At 37.4% G+C, this 16,265-nt stretch overlaps 1 protein-coding gene across 1 annotated transcript; it reads left to right on the top strand.

Moving 5' to 3' along the window:
• The first annotated feature begins 445 nt into the window (after positions 1-445).
• Positions 446-2,403, top strand: LOC104211840 (aquaporin PIP1-2). Its single transcript, XM_009760963.2, has 4 exons — positions 446-873; positions 964-1,259; positions 1,366-1,506; positions 2,041-2,403. The coding sequence occupies exons 1-4, from the start codon at positions 543-545 to the stop codon at positions 2,131-2,133; spliced, it is 861 nt and encodes a 286-aa protein (XP_009759265.1). The 5' UTR covers positions 446-542; the 3' UTR covers positions 2,134-2,403.
• The last annotated feature ends 13,862 nt before the right edge of the window (positions 2,404-16,265 follow it).

The following is a 16,265-nucleotide window of genomic DNA, read 5'->3' as shown; positions in this document are numbered from 1 at the left end:
CTTAAGTTCACAAATAAATGGGTGGTAAGAGGTAACTGATCAACTCATACTCACCGAAGGAACTCTAGGTTGGTGAGTTTGGCCGCAGTAGCAGTCAGAAATTGCGATAGCCGTATTTCCATTTTCCAAATAGTCCAATTTCTACCACAGAATAATCAAAATGGGCGGTGGTCGACTGGTCCATTATCAAATGAACGTACAATAATGTATATCATATGGACATCCTTGTGCCAGCTAGGATTTAGCAATACAAAAGTAAAACTAACACAAACACTGCCAAATCCTAAATCCAACGTCTCTTTCCATAATAATAAGTTTACAAGACAACGCATTTTCATCAGCAGCAAATCCTTTCCTCAAAAACTAATGATCCAAATTGTTGAATTATTAATGGTCGGTCACAATGATAATGAAACTTAAACCATTTATGCACATCCCCGGGGCCCCTTTAGCCCACCCAAAACTACATATATAAACCTCCTTCACTACTTCACTTACTTCCATCAATTCTTACTTAGGAATCAACACTTATTGTTAGAGAAATGGAGCACAGAGAAGAGGATGTTAGAGTGGGAGCTAATAAATATTCAGAGAGGCAAGCGATTGGCACGGCGGCACATAGTCAAGACAAGGATTACAAGGAGCCACCACCTGCGCCCTTGTTTGAGCCAGGGGAGTTGATGTCCTGGTCCTTCTATCGTGCTGGAATTGCAGAGTTCATGGCCACTTTTCTCTTTCTTTATATCACTGTTTTAACTGTCATGGGAGTGTCCAAATCTGAATCTAAATGTCCAACTGTTGGAATTCAAGGCATTGCTTGGGCTTTTGGCGGCATGATTTTCGCTCTAGTTTACTGCACTGCAGGAATTTCAGGTACCTATTACTTCCTCAGAAAACACTAAATAACTGAAAGTTTTAGATCAATTGGTATGAGTATGTTGAATTAAACATTTGTTTGTACAGGGGGACACATAAACCCGGCAGTGACATTTGGGTTGTTCTTAGCAAGGAAATTGTCGGTGACAAGGGCATTGTTCTACATGGTAATGCAGTGCCTGGGAGCCATATGTGGTGCTGGTGTTGTCAAAGGGTTCGGGAAGACCCTTTACCAAACTAAAGGTGGTGGTGCTAATGTTGTAAATCCTGGTTACACCAAGGGTGATGGCCTAGGTGCTGAAATAGTAGGCACCTTTGTTCTTGTCTACACTGTTTTCTCTGCCACTGATGCCAAACGTAGCGCCAGAGACTCCCATGTTCCTGTAATTACTACTACTACTACTAAATATCCTTTTTTCTCCTTTGTATTATTATTATTATTATTCCCGCATTGAAATTGATGTTTTTAGTTGGATTTGTGTAATACAGATCTTGGCACCATTGCCTATTGGATTTGCGGTGTTCCTAGTGCACTTGGCTACAATTCCCATCACTGGAACTGGTATTAACCCAGCTAGGAGTCTTGGCGCAGCTATCATCTACAACAAGGAACACGCATGGAATGACCACGTAATTATAGCTACCTCTCCATCTTTGCTTTTCTTTTTACCATTATAAAAAAAGCAGCCCGGTGCATTAAACTCCTGCTATGCGCGGGATCTGGGGAAGGGCCGGACTACAAGGGTACGATGGGGAAGGGCCGGACCACAAGGGTCTATCGTACGCAGTCTAATCCTGCATTTCTGCAAGAGGCTGTGTCTACGGCTCGAACCCGTGACCTCCTGGTCACATGACACCAACTTTACCAATTAAGCCAATGCTCCAATTCTTTCTTTTTACCATTATGATTCCCATAAAAACTTTATGAAATAGTAAGTGCTAAATTGAAAATAAAACAAACAATATTCCTACTTTTTTACACTAATAATGTATTTCAACTTAATTGCCTTCTATTTATTATGGACAATTACTTGTGTTTTGGTTTCTTGGCTAATCTTATCGTGTAAAATGTTTTACCATCAAGTGAAAAAGTTAGACTATAAATGAGAACCAAATAGAGTCAAGAAATTTTTTCTAACATGTGATTAACTGTGGTTGGTGCAGTGGATATTCTGGGTTGGACCATTCATTGGGGCGGCTCTAGCAGCTCTATATCACCAAGTTGTGATCAGGGCAATTCCATTTAAGTCCAAGTGAAGTTTCTATTGAGTCATTTTGACCACATATCGCTTGAAGTTTATCGTTTCATGGCCGTTGCAATCATGGAGATCAAAAGCCTCATTCTGCCCATTTTCCTTTGTTTCCTTTTTGTCTTTTGTCTTTTATATCTCTATGTATTTATAAGTTACCTAAGTAGGGGAATGTATGTGTGCGGCATATGTTCTTTAAATGGGTCTTTGCTTTTCATTCAAGTCCAAAGAGAACATGTCGATGGGCCCTATAAGAATTGCTTCGGCTTTTGCTTAATTGTCCTTACGTGTGCAATATTTCTTGCTCCAGTAACGACGCCGATTTATTGAACTCGAGTTCGATCAGAAAGTTTTTTCCCACGACACTTTGATGCCCCAATAGTTCATGATTCCAACCAATAAAATGTCAAATATCTCACGCGTTTTTTGTTAGTTATGTTAGATCTCGTCCCTTTGCACTTATGTAGACGGGTAACGGCTAAGCAGCCAAATTTGTACGGACAAACGAACTAAAATATCATATATGTCCTTGTATGGTGTGAAATTAGTTGATAAATTGTGGTTGAATGATAAAGTGACACGTGAAACCAAAGACAGATAAAAAATGAGTTAACAAATCACTGGCATCGGGTGCGAAGTATGTAACCGGTACAAGATGGATCCTGAAGGAGTACAACCGATGGTAAAGATTCAAAGGCTTGACATCAGATAACATTTAATGAGCAGCCCTTACATCGAATATCTGCATTCAAAGACCATCCATTATGCAACCATCAATGACGTTTTTATTCTCATTCAAGAGGACCTTGATTTTAGGATGTTATCTCCCTAAGGATAACTATAAATGACAGGATTGAAAACCCTTGTAGCGTATGAAATATTCTGCACACAAAGTTTTATTATTCTATTTTATGCTCAATCTAAATAGTTTTATCATTGCTTCTGCTTTTGCTATAGGAAAGATCGAGCTCAGAATCAAGCTTGCTAATTTCAGTTGTTGATCTTATTTTTATTCTCATTTCTTTATCATTTTCGGATCAAATTGATTCGCTTGTCTATAAACGATGCTATAAATTTAACTCTACCATTTTATGGGTAAACAGTTTGGCGCCCACCGTGATGCATTAACAGTTGCATAGTTGCTTTGATCCATTCGTTTGTTACTAACGAATTTCAGTTTTTTCTTAACTAGAGATAGGACAAAACCCGACTTGAGCTCATATCAACTATTTAGCTTTATACCCGTTTGGGCGTGAGAAAGTAAATTGGGCAAAATCACTCTATAACCGAGAGGTATTAAGTGAGTAACTTAGAGTTGAGAGCTATAATACACCCCAATCAATAAAACAAGTATTAACGTAATTAACTCATTATGCGAACACCTAGACGAAGGTTACAGTTTTTTACCTATTTAAAAACAACCAAAAATAATTAGCCAATTTCTACTTTTATTTCTCTTATTGAGCATTGATATTGTAGTTTATAGAAGTAATTTGCACAACCAACATGATTGGAAGTGTATTTAAGTTGTTTCGTCTTCACGCATCAAGTGTACATTCTTATTCCCATTGTTAGCTCCATGTGAAAATCGACCCACACTCATAGTTGGGTACTATTCTTCTAACGCCCTTTTTCACTCATTGTTGAGTGTGGATTTGGAGTGGATCACAGGGTTGATATTTTGATCACATACTTATTTTCTTAAAGTTTTCGCCTTGCACTTCTATGAGTTATTGGTTGTATTTGACATGTTATCACATGCCCCACTCCTATTTGATGCTTTGTTGTCAAAGATGTGTTTTACTATATTGAGTTGTTATCACAAGTTTTAAAGGGATTGTTGTTATTGTTTTTAATTATACATCTGTTGTTAGTTTCTTTTGATATATATTGCACAGGCTGTGGTGTACCCATACTACACTTTCGTATGTTTTGGTGCAAATACAAGTACTTCGGATCGGATGGATCGATAGGGAGGTATTGTTCTTATTGGAGACTTCAAGATCTCCCTGCATGTTCCGTTCGCAGGCCTCGGAGTCACCCTCCTTAACTTATTTCTATTGTTTATGTATTTCAAATAGTACTTTGTTTTGAGATATTCTCGTATTATTCAGCTAGAGCTCGTGACTCTATACTACTTAATTCTGGGGATATGTTTTGATTATCGCCGTTTTGGCTTGTATTACTTTTATTTTCTCATTTATATTAAACTCTTCTTTATTCTATCATGTTTTATTGTTTTAAATTTTGATAAATAATCGGCTTACCTAGTTTTAGAGACTAGGTGCCATCACGACCCTACAATGGATTTTGTATCGTGACAATTGTCATAATATATTGAGTACCCAAAAGTTCTGAAATTCCTTATTAAGACACATTTATGCCTTATCCCCAAATTTCACAATACAAATAACTTAATAGAGTTTCGCCCAGTAAGCCTTTATAATACTATCTATAAGGTCATTTGTGATGACCCGAAAGATCATCTTATGTTTTGAGACTCAATTAAGCCTTAAAAATCTCATTTTTACCCTTCTCGATTTACGTGCGCAGTCTAAGCGTGTTTTTAGAAAGCTTTTATGTAAAAAGTTGATAAAAATAAGAAATTTTACCTAAAACCTTTATTTGAGTTGACTTTGGTCAACATTTTTGGTAAACAAACCCGGATTTGTGTTTTGACATCCCGATGGGTCCGTATCGTAATTTGGGACTTGCGCGTATGCCCGGAATCGAAATCGGAAGTCCCTAGCCCGAGATATCGGACTTTGTCAAAATTTAAAAGTTAAAGGCTTAATGAAATGGAAATATTTGACCAAGGTTTGACTTTTTGGATATCGGGTCTGTATTTTGGTTCCGAAATCCAATATACGTCCAATACCATATTTATGACTTGTATGTGAAATTTGGTGAGAAACAGAATTGGTTTGACGTGATTCGCACATCTAGTTGAGAAATTAGAAGTTTCAAAGTTTTCTTGATCGCAGGAGCAAGTTTGTATGCTGTTTTAAGACTTGTGTGCATGTTTGGTTTGGAGCACCGAGGGCTCGGATGAGTTTCGGATAGGCTACGGAGTGAAATTGGACTTAGAGGATATTGCTGGTGTATCTGATCTTGTTGCAGGCCTCTGATCTCGCATTTGCGAGATCAGGCATCACATATGCGACCTCTGAGGGGTTCGCATTTGTGAGCTTCTCATCGCAAATGCCAAGAGAAGCTGGGCCAATAGTTTTCGCATTTGCTAGTTTTCATTCACATTTGTGAAGGGAGTCTGGGAAGGACAATGATCGCAAATGCGATCATTGAGTCGCATTTGCAGATTCAAGGTCGCATTTGCGAAGACAACAAAAGTGTGAAGGGCTTCGTATTTGCGATGACTCCCTGCAAATGCGACATCTGCAGCTGTGTAAAAGTGACTTAGACAAGATTTTTCTTCCATTCTTCAAATTTTCAAAACCTAAAACACAAGAGGCGATTTTTCAAAGACCATTTCTACCCTAAAACCTTGGTGAGTGATTCTAAACTAGTTTCTTTCAATCTTTCACTTCATTTTACAAGATTTCAACCTAAAATCTAAGGTTTTCATGGTGGAATTGAGAATTTTTGGGTAGAAACTAGGGATTTCGTAAATTGGGGATTTAGACCTCAAATTAAGGTCGGATTCCAAAACCAATTATATATCCGGGCTCAAGGGTGAATGGATAATTGAGTTTTGGTCCGAATTTCGGGTTTAGACCAAGCGAGCCCGGGTGTTGACTTTTGTTGACTTTTTCAATAATGGCCTAAATTGAATTCTTTGCAATTGTGGGTAGTTCCTAAGTCTTAATTCGAATCGTTTGGTTGGTAATATGCTAGATTCTACTGGTTCGGAAGCTTGTTTGAGAGGAAAAGCTATGGTTGAGCTTTGAGTTTGGCCGTTGGAGCGCGGTAAGTGTCATAGTTAACCTTGGCTTGAGGGATTAGGTCTTATTTTCCTATTTGCTACGTGTTTGAATGTTGAGAACAACATATAGGTGAAGTGACGAGTACCTATACGTTGTTGTCGAGTCATAGCATGCGAGTGAGTCTTATTCATGAAATTGTAGCTTTCCGTGATCATATTACCCATACTTCGACTAGTTTATTTTTATGTTATGAAAGTACGGGGGGGGGGGGAGGGGGTTGAATTATTTATTGTTAAACTTTATTGCTCTTAGTAGACTAGTTTTTCAATTAGTCGACTAGATGTAATAGACTGACAGTAATAACAACAGAATATAAGATGTTGAAATTAAATGCAAGAATTAAAGACACCAAAATTTTTATACTGGTTCTGATTCAATGTGAATTCTAGTCCAGTCCCCTTATGTTGCAAGGGAGTTCTCTTTAGTGAATGTGTTTCTTCGAGTACAAGGAGAATGATGTGATAACTCAGTTCTTATATTACTCGTCTCTTTTGATACAATGTCTCACCGGTGTTGTTCTCTCTTTCTTCTCTAACTTGTTACATAGCAGGTCTTAGAGAGCTACAATGTTTGTTTGCAGTAGAACAAAGAGAGGGTGTTTGGTTCGATCAAAGTATATTTTGCTAAGGTGTGATTACAAGTTTAAATACTTTGAGAGAGGCTTGAATTCTGGAAAGATTTGCCAACCCAAGAGATTTGATCCTTGGAAAGAGATTGATTCTTTCCAAGAATAAAGCTGTTCTGCAACGGCTCTTTTGAACCCAGAATCTTGATCCTCCATATTTAGACACTTGATTGAATATTCAGCGAGATCTTGATTTGTTTGGTTCATTTAGTTTAGCCTTGATTGATCCCGTCAGTATCTTCTTATTGATTTCTTCTTTCTTTAATCGCGTCTCTTGATCCCGTCAATCTTGTATATCAATCCATACGTTCCTTGATCATTGCTGATTGATTTCGCCAATCTTGACAGTTATCCAAGAGTTCCTATACAAAGAGCAAATATATTATTTTCATCATTAAAATTAGATCTAACATGTTGATCGTTCTTATTATATTTGACGGATTTTGGTATTGATTGAGTGTTGATTCAAAGTTGAGGTTGGTATTGTGGAACCAAATGTTGAAGTAAGACTTGTTCTTGATATTTCTATCTCCCTATTATTATTGTTCCTTGTTTTTGTGAGGGAGAGTGTTAATGCACAAAGGCTGATGCTGTGCCATGATTTGTGAATGTTAATGCACGAAGGGTGATGCCGTACCATATTGTGAGTGTTATAGCACGAAGGGTGATGCCGTGCCATGACTTTGAGAGTGTTAATGCACGAAGAGTGATGCCGTGCCATTTATTTTTTATTCATATAGTGAGGTTGAGAGTTAAAGCATGAAGGATGATGCCATGTACTTTCTCTTGCTGTGGTTACTTGTCCTTATCTGTTCTAATTATATTGGTTGATCAAAATTCTTAATTCTGCTGTGATCCTTTATCTTGTGATCCCCTCAGCATGTCCCCCTCCCAATATAACTCACCTTTTTTCTTTTATTGCTGTTATTAATATATATATATATATATATATATATTGTTATTCTGCACAATTTTGTTTTGTGGGTGTCCTGTCTTAGCCTCGTCACTACTTCGTCGAGGTTAGGCTCGACACTTACCAGTACATGGGGTCGATTGTACTGATACTGCACTCTGCACTTTCTATGTATATTTTGGTACTGGACCGAGTTGATCCTGAGTTTAGGTGTTGGCTTCATCTAATCAGAAACCCAAGGTAGTCCCGTTAGCGTCCGCATGCCCTGGCGTCCCCTTTTATACATTCTCTTTACTGTTTCATTTGTACGAAAATAGTTGTTTTTCCTTCAGACAAATTACTTGTAGTTAAATCTTAGAAGTTCGTGGATTGTGACTCCAGATTTTGGGTAGTTGCGTATAAATTTTAAGATTGTTATGGATTTTCGCACTCTTTTCAACTTGTTAAGGTTTAATTATTGTTAATCACTGAAAGGTTTAAGAATTTGCCTAATAATCACTGAAAGGTTTAAGAATTAGGCGCCATCACGGTCCGACGATGAGACTTCCGGTTCGTGACATCATTACCAAAATTATTTTTAACCGAATTAAGCTTTTGATCGATTAAAATGATCATTCATCTATCATACCCTTATTTATTTTAAATTTTCCTCTAAAATTACCACTCTAATCATAAAGTGTATCTTCACTGGCTCTATCAGCGTCCTAGTTATGGTACTCGGATATATTACTTCTCCTACTAAGAGTAATTAGACAAAGTGATCACATGTCACCTTATATCTTCATTCTCTGTATGGAGTACTTATCTATCTACATAAATTATCAAGTTGATATAGGTCTTTGGGATCCTATAAAAGTTTCTCCTAAAGACCCTATTTACTCCTTTTATTTTCTGCGGATGACCTAGCCCTCATAGCTTCCGCTAATAACAAGTTCGTGGACTCTATATCTCACTATCTATCCATGTTTTGTACTCTTTTAGGTCAAAATATTAGCAATGCCAAATCAAAAATCTATTTCTCCGCTGACCATAACTCAAAAAATGACATTATGGCCAATCTCAATATTACTGTTACTGAAACCTTCAGTAGATATTCAAGTTTTCCCATCCTAAATAATAAGCCCAAACCTAATGATCTCTTATATATTCTTGATAATATGAGAAAGTGCCTCTCGTCTTGGAAAAATAATTTTTTAAATCTTGCCAACAGAGTCACTCTTGCAAAGGAAACTCTTAGTTCTATCCCCAACTACTCCATGTAATATATAATCATCCTAAAAAAATCCAACCCAAATAGATAAATAATCAATATAATTTCCACTGAGGTCGACCTAAAATCGCAAAATATTGCATTACCTCACATGGGATGTTGTCACTCTAATGGGTTTACAGTACCTTAGCTTTATGTTTTGATGATCTAACAAGCTTACTGTAAAAGAACCAGATAAGGAACCCGATACACTTGGTACACAATTCAACACAACTCAATCAACGGACTCAAGCTAAAGTGAGTTTCTATGACTTCAGAAGATAAAGAATCAACACAGGGACCTGATCCCCTTGGGTTCCCCTGACAGCAGTACGAAGTCAACTGTCTATAGCTGGAAAGTGATTGCCTGCACTGTACACGCAAACAGTGCAACACAGTACAATAGTCACTTCTCATTGACCAACCAAGTGATTACATTATTCAAGTGATGTCATCCATGTTGTATTAACAATAAACATTACAACAAAACATCACTTGAACATTTTAGAGAATTCAATTCAAGCATTCAATTCTCAAGTACATCAAGAACAAAGTACAACACTACTATGGACCAGTTCCTACAACAAGTCTCTTGTATGTCTTTAGTTGAGTTGTAACTTTGTAATTTCTCTTCATTGTAATTCCTACTTTGCTTATCTAGAAGCTTTATTTAGGAACCCCTTGTAAACCATAAACCTTTAGTATTTGTGTTGTGACTAGAGTTAGTCATGAGTTGAAGTCTTTGTAATAGGTGTATTGCAAAGTAGCTTGTAATAGGTGTATTACAAGTTAGAGAGGGATTAAGAGTTTAATTCTTAGATTGCATAGGTTGTAATCTGAAGATTGCTCATAGTAAAGTTGAAATCCTACCAGTGTAGGTCGTGGTTTTTTATCCCCTTGAGTAGGGATTTTCCACATAAAAGTTCCCTGTTCTATTTCCTTACTGTTGCATTAGCGTCATCTGTGAAAACATATATAGGACTTGGTCTCTATATAGTTTGGTGGACTCATATATTCTATCAATTGGTATCAGAGCGGGTTCTTTCTATCAGGTTAACACCTAGAAAAGATCCTCATGGCTGTTTCACCGAACTTTGAGGAGGTTTAGTCTACCTACAGACCACCCAGGTTCAATGGCCAATACTATGGGTGGTGGAAGACAAGGATGCATGATTTTATCATGGCTGAAAACTCCAAGCTGTGGGATGTTATATGTGATGGTCCTTATATCCATACAAAAAGGTCGGAGATCCTGATGTGACAGTGCCTAAGATGAGGAAAGAATACAACGATGTTGACAGGAAGGCTGTAGAGAAAAATTTTCGTGCCAAGAAAATTTTGGTATATGGTATAGGTCCTGATGAATACAACAGGATTTTAGCTTGCCAATCTGCCAAAAAGATATAGGAAACATTGCAAACAACACACGAAGGAACTACTCAAGTAAAGCAATCTAGGATTGACATGTTCACCACTAAGTATGAGCTCTTCAGAATGAAGGACGATGAATCCATTCAAGACATGCATACACGATTCACGTCCATCCTAAATGAGCTACACTTGCTTGGTGAAATCATTCCTAGGAACAAGATTGTGAGGAAAATTCTCAGTGTTTTTCCCAGTTCATGGGAGAGTAAAGTGAATGCCATTATTGAAGCAAAGCATTTGCAGGAGATGACTATATATGAGCTGGTTGGGAATCTGAAAAACTATTAAATGAAGAAGAAGAAGGACATTGAAAGAAGAAAACCAAAGAAGGAAAAGAACCTGGTACTCAAGGAAAAAAGCAATGACTCAAGTGGCGAGGATAGTGACATGGCTTACCTAACCAGAAGATTTTAGAAAATGGTTAGAAGGAATGGAAATATACCAAATAAGGGCAGTTCTAGCAAGCCAAAGAACTATTACCTCTTTTATAAGTGTGGAAAGCCAGGGCATTTCATCAAAGATTGTCCTGCCCTAAAGCAAGAACACTTCAAACACAACTCTGACAAAGCAGCCAAGAGGAACCCGATTCCTGATAAATGCTTCAAAAGAAAGAACGCTGCTGACAATGTTGTGAAGCAAGCTCTTGTAGCATGGGGAGATTCTTCTAGTGAGTGTGAAGAAGAAGATGATGCAGGTGACAACTCAATGATGGTAGTTGAAAGTGAAGCAAATGAGTATGACTCAATATTTGCTTTAATGACTCAATCAGATGATGATGAAGACGATGACAATGATGAGGTAAATTTTCGGGATGTTCAGAGAAATTTGAAGTCCTACTCTCCTAGAAAACTCATGTCATTAGCTAATGTTTATTGATGCTTACCATAGTCTTGTAAATGATAAGGATGCCTTAACCTTGGAGTTAGGAAATGCTGAACAAACTAGAGATGACTTGGTAGTTTGTGTGGTTGATTTGAAGGAAACCATAGGTAATCTGGAAAATGAAAAGGAGGTTCTAACTGAGAGAATCACTAGTGTAGAACAAGAAAGAGATGATCTGATGGTAGTAGTAGTTGACCTAAAAGAAACCATTGAGAATTCCAGTAAAGAAAACGATGCCTTAGTGGAGAAAGTGGCTGTTATTGAGTAGGAAAGAGATGACCTCTTAGTGGTGATTGTAGATTTAAAGGAAACAATAGAGGAACTCAAAACTGAGCTTGGGAATTCTGAAAAAGGAAATAAAGTGGCTAGTGAGGCACACACTTGAAAACGAGTTAAATACTGTAAAACCTAGTATGTATGCTTCACTTGAGAAAAATAGACAACTTCAAGCAGAATTGGAAAAAGTAAAAAACGATCTTGAGAAATCCTTAAGTGGACCTGGTCCTCGGATGCTATTTCTGCCATGTACGCTAACAATGGTGGAAATAGGTAGGGAATAAGGTTTCAAAGGGAGAGAACTCCTTATAACCCTCATAGCAAGTATGTTACTGTACCTGATAATTGGTTGTGTACTTACTGTGGGAACAATGGGCATTTCAAAGAAAATTGCCAAGCCAGGGTTCAGTCTCTTCAAAAAAACAAAGTTTTTGTTGAAAGAGTAACTGCTGAAAGAGGACCAGGTGACAGCTCAATGATGGCGCATGTTACCTGCATGGATTAGAAAAGCACTTATTCATCCTCTTGTTTATTACAAGGGACCCAAACTTGCTTGGGTTACTAAATCTAACCCTTGATTTCCTTGTGCATGGAACAGTGAAAGGAAGCAGTCAACAATGGTTCATGGATAGTGGATGCTCAAAGCACATGACTGGGAATAACATGGACTTTCTTTCACTAAAAGCCCTGCAAGGAGGGAGTGTATACGTTGGAAATGGGAAAAAAGGGTACATTCTTGGTGTTGGAAAAATTGGAAAATCACCCACTTACTCAATTGAGAATGTGTGTTATGCCAATGGTCTTAAGTACAGTCTCTTGAGTGTCTCTCAGATATGTGATAAAGGAAATAGGGTGGAGTTCTTGTCCAAAATATGCACAGTTACAAATCTAGTAACTGGTGAAGTGGTTCTTAAGGCCAAAAGATACAAGAATATCTACATTGCTGATTTAGAGTCCCTACAAAGTGGTGATCTGAGCTGCTTGAAAGTAGTTGATGATGATTTTGAACTGTGGCACAGAAGGCTAGGGCATGCAAGATTCTCTCTACTAAATAAGCTGGTTCAGAAGGACCTGGTTCGTGGTCTGCCTAAGTCAAAGTTCAACGAGCACAAGGTTTCTGATACCTGCGCTAGAGGAAAACATGTAAAATCCTCATTCAAGCCAAAGAAAGATGTAGAACCTCAAAACCACTTGATCTTTTTTATATGGATCTATGTGGTCCTATGAGAGTGCATAGCAGGGGAGGAAAATGATACATTTTGTAATAGCGTATGACTATTCCAGATTCACTTGGACTCTGTCCCTTAGAACAAAAGATGAGGCCTTTGATGTTATTGTAGCCTTTGCAAAGAAAATTCAAGTGAAGATGGAGTCAAAAGTAGCATGCATTAGATCAGATCACAGAACAGAATTTGACAATGCTAAGTTTGATGAATTGCAACGAGAATGGCATTACCCACAACTTTTTAGCCCCAAGAACTCCACAACAAAATGGAGTTGTGGAAAGGAAGAACAGAACCTTTGAAGAAATGGCAAGAACAATGTTGATCGATAGTGGGATTGCTAAGAATTGATGGGCTGAAGCTATCAACACTGCCTGCTACTTGGTGAACAAGTGCATGATCAGGTCTCTCTTGAACAAAACTCCCTATTAGTTGCTGAATGAAAGGAAGCCCAAGCTGACTCACTTAAGAACATTTGGGTGCAAATGTTATATTCTCAACAATGGAAAAGATCAGCTTAGAAAATTTGATGCCAAGAGTGATGAAGGAATCATTTTGGGATATTCTTCTCAAAGCAAAGCCTACAAGGTATACAACAAGCAGACTCAGTGTGTTTGTCACGACCTAAACCAATGGGCCACGACGGGCACCCGGTACCTTACTCAATCGAGTACCTACGTAATATATCTTTTTTATCATTCTATCATAGATAAATGAACCGAAGTAAAGTATGGGGAAATACAAACTTATACATATGACATACTGGCCTATAAGACCAAAAATGGTCACTCGTACACTGAACATAGGCCGAAATGGCCATACAAATTTTTTACGTACACAACATATGTCTACAAGCCTCTAAGAGTACATAAATGTCGTAAAGTTTGGGACAAGGCTCCACCATACTAATCAATACATGTCCTAATCATACTCACCAAATAAGCGACTCTGGAGCAAATGGAACGCACAAATACCTTCCGTTGAGCTGATAGCCTACTTGGAGGACTCTCATCCTATCTATCAGGACCTGCGGGCATGAAACACAGCGTCCCCAGGCAAAAGGAACGTCAGTACGAATAATGTACTGAGTATGTAAGGCACATAAATAAGTATATAAAAGATATGGAAGAAACATGGAGTAATTGACTTAACCTGTAAGTATGGATAACTTTGTAAATCATGAAATACTTATAGTATCATACATATGGGTATCAATATCATGTCGTGCATAGGTACATATTTTATAACATCATCAAGCCCCTTAGGGCATCCCATCATATCATCTCGGCCACTGTGGGCAATATCATCAACGTCTACCAGCTAATCAGGTGGTGGTGCGTATATAACACCGTAATTTTTTCTTATATCCCATATACATATAATATACATATATACGAGTATATAACACCATATGCTCATGAGTCAACATAAATGAATGAAATGCATGAGAAGTACATCAATAAAATCTCTTGGATTGTCATAAGACCATTATGCCTTTGAGTAATATCATGAAGTAAACTTTTTTCAACTTACGTATTTTTCTGAGACCCATGAACAGATGATTGAATAACAAGGTACATGAGAATTCAAGAACATAGGCACTTCTAATACTTCTATGAATAGAGCCTTTTATGGAAGTTGTGCATTTTCTCGTTCGTTTGTATCGTATGGATCATGACAAAAGGAAAGAAGGGATAGCCTTAACATATCTGAGCTGGTTCTCTTGACAATCCCTCTAACACACGTTAATTGTGACAAAACATATGACGACAAGATCGGAGTAGGAAAAAATTCGTATGATATTCTTGAGAAAAATTGTACCGGGGTTTCCTTGAACTAGCCTTTCACGTTGGATCTTGTAAGATTTTAGAGAAAATTCACATTGGATCATTGTCATTTTTCTCCTTTAATGGTATATGAATGTTATCTTAACTTTGAAAAGTCCTATACTTTTCCAATAAATAGGCCAAGAAGTCTTTACATGTAAATGAGTTGTCACTTTGTCTAGTGACTCATTTGTATAATTTAACACATAATATAATGTCTTAAAGAGTCATTATTGGGGTTTAAGGGGTGCTGCCATGTGAGTGCCCCTCACTTATCCAATTATCCACCCCCTTTTTCTTAATCAATCAATTAATTCCCCCCACTAGTCTAATAATTAACCAATTATTCACATAATTAAGAATTATTTCAAATTACTTAAAATACTATATTTTTAATACACTTTATATATCATACTATCATGGCCATATGGTACCATGTATGACATGAATTCATAAATATCGGGTATTATAACTCGGACCATATTTTATCCCAAATTATCAAACTTCGAGGAATTTCATTTTCTTTGATTTGCTTACCCTCTCTCCTTCATGAATATTCTCATCACTTGTTTGGAATAGAATAATACTTATAATCCCAAAATAATCTCATTCCCGAGCTTACATCGATTAACTTACGACGAAACATTAACGTACAAAAAATACAGGATGTAAAATCTCATTTCCGAACTCTCATCAATTTATTTATGGCACACTTTCATATATGAAAATGTGGGGTGTAACATCATTCCCCCCTTTGGAACATTCGCCCTCGAATGTTGACTGATGCTCTTATCATTTCCATAACTTGTAACTCTTGTAAATACCTTAATACTCTCCTTGCCATTTAGGCAACTGTTTTCTTGAATAAATCCAAAGGCCAGTGCATTTCCCCTTTTAGGCCTCTTTCTCATACCATGGTCTGGGGTCGGAATTCTTCCAATCTCGTAACTCTTGCTATCTTCTGTCATGCAGCATGTACGGCTTTTCCCTTGTATGTGCGCCTATGCGATTCTTCTCTCCTTTTTCCTCTAGTTTTAGCCAATTTCTAGGCCTCACTTTGTATGCATATACAGAGCTTGATAAGATGTCTCTCTGGGCCTTTATAGGTATATTGAAGTTCATCGCTTGATATTTTGTTGAACTTACGAATATTACTATATCTTATTTCATAGACCCAATTATCCATTCGTATGACTTTATTGCATCTAGGTTGGTCATACTATACCATAACTCTTACTTTGATTTATCGTTACTGAGGTCTACTACCAAACTCCATGTTACTTTTGTTGCTTATCCTATATGTATAAACCTAAGTCCTTTAAAGCTTCCTCATTACTGTTCCTCTTAAGAGTGACGGCGTAATCTCATCTCATACTTTGTGACTTTTGTCCATCTTTTGTTGATTCACCTCAATATTGATCTACAATATACCACTAATAACTTGAAACTTCTTATGTAATACCTTGCCACTAGGGCTTACGTCTCATCGTGGAACATTTGAAGCGATTTTCTTGATCCACCTAGGGGCGATACGACACTATACTTCCATAATCGCATTTCATAGCATCCCAATGTGATTTGCCTTACATGTGTATTTTTAATCCTGTACAATTCATAAAATCATTACTCCATCAGAGGGCCAAACATCATCCTTCATCTATCTTAATTAAATCTTCATTCTACTGCCAGGGTAGCATTCCATCTCCTCTAGATGCTACTAGTATTAGACTCCTTTGAGTTCATCCAGGAAATACTAAGCTTTTAATAACTTAGAGA

The sequence above is a fragment of the Nicotiana sylvestris genome, chromosome 5, assembly GCF_000393655.2.
Source record: "Nicotiana sylvestris chromosome 5, ASM39365v2, whole genome shotgun sequence".
NCBI lineage: Eukaryota > Viridiplantae > Streptophyta > Magnoliopsida > Solanales > Solanaceae > Nicotiana > Nicotiana sylvestris.
This window is presented reverse-complemented; position numbering and strand designations above follow the sequence as displayed.

Excerpts from the sequence above, each read along its gene's own strand:
- LOC104211840 (XM_009760963.2), top strand. The coding sequence starts at position 543 with ATGGAGCACAGAGAAGAGGATGTTAGAGTGGGAGCTAATAAATATTCA. Across the intron at positions 1,260-1,365 it reads CCAGAGACTCCCATGTTCCT|ATCTTGGCACCATTGCCTAT; the intron begins GTAATTACTACT and ends TGTGTAATACAG. Across the intron at positions 1,507-2,040 it reads AACACGCATGGAATGACCAC|TGGATATTCTGGGTTGGACC; the intron begins GTAATTATAGCT and ends TGGTTGGTGCAG.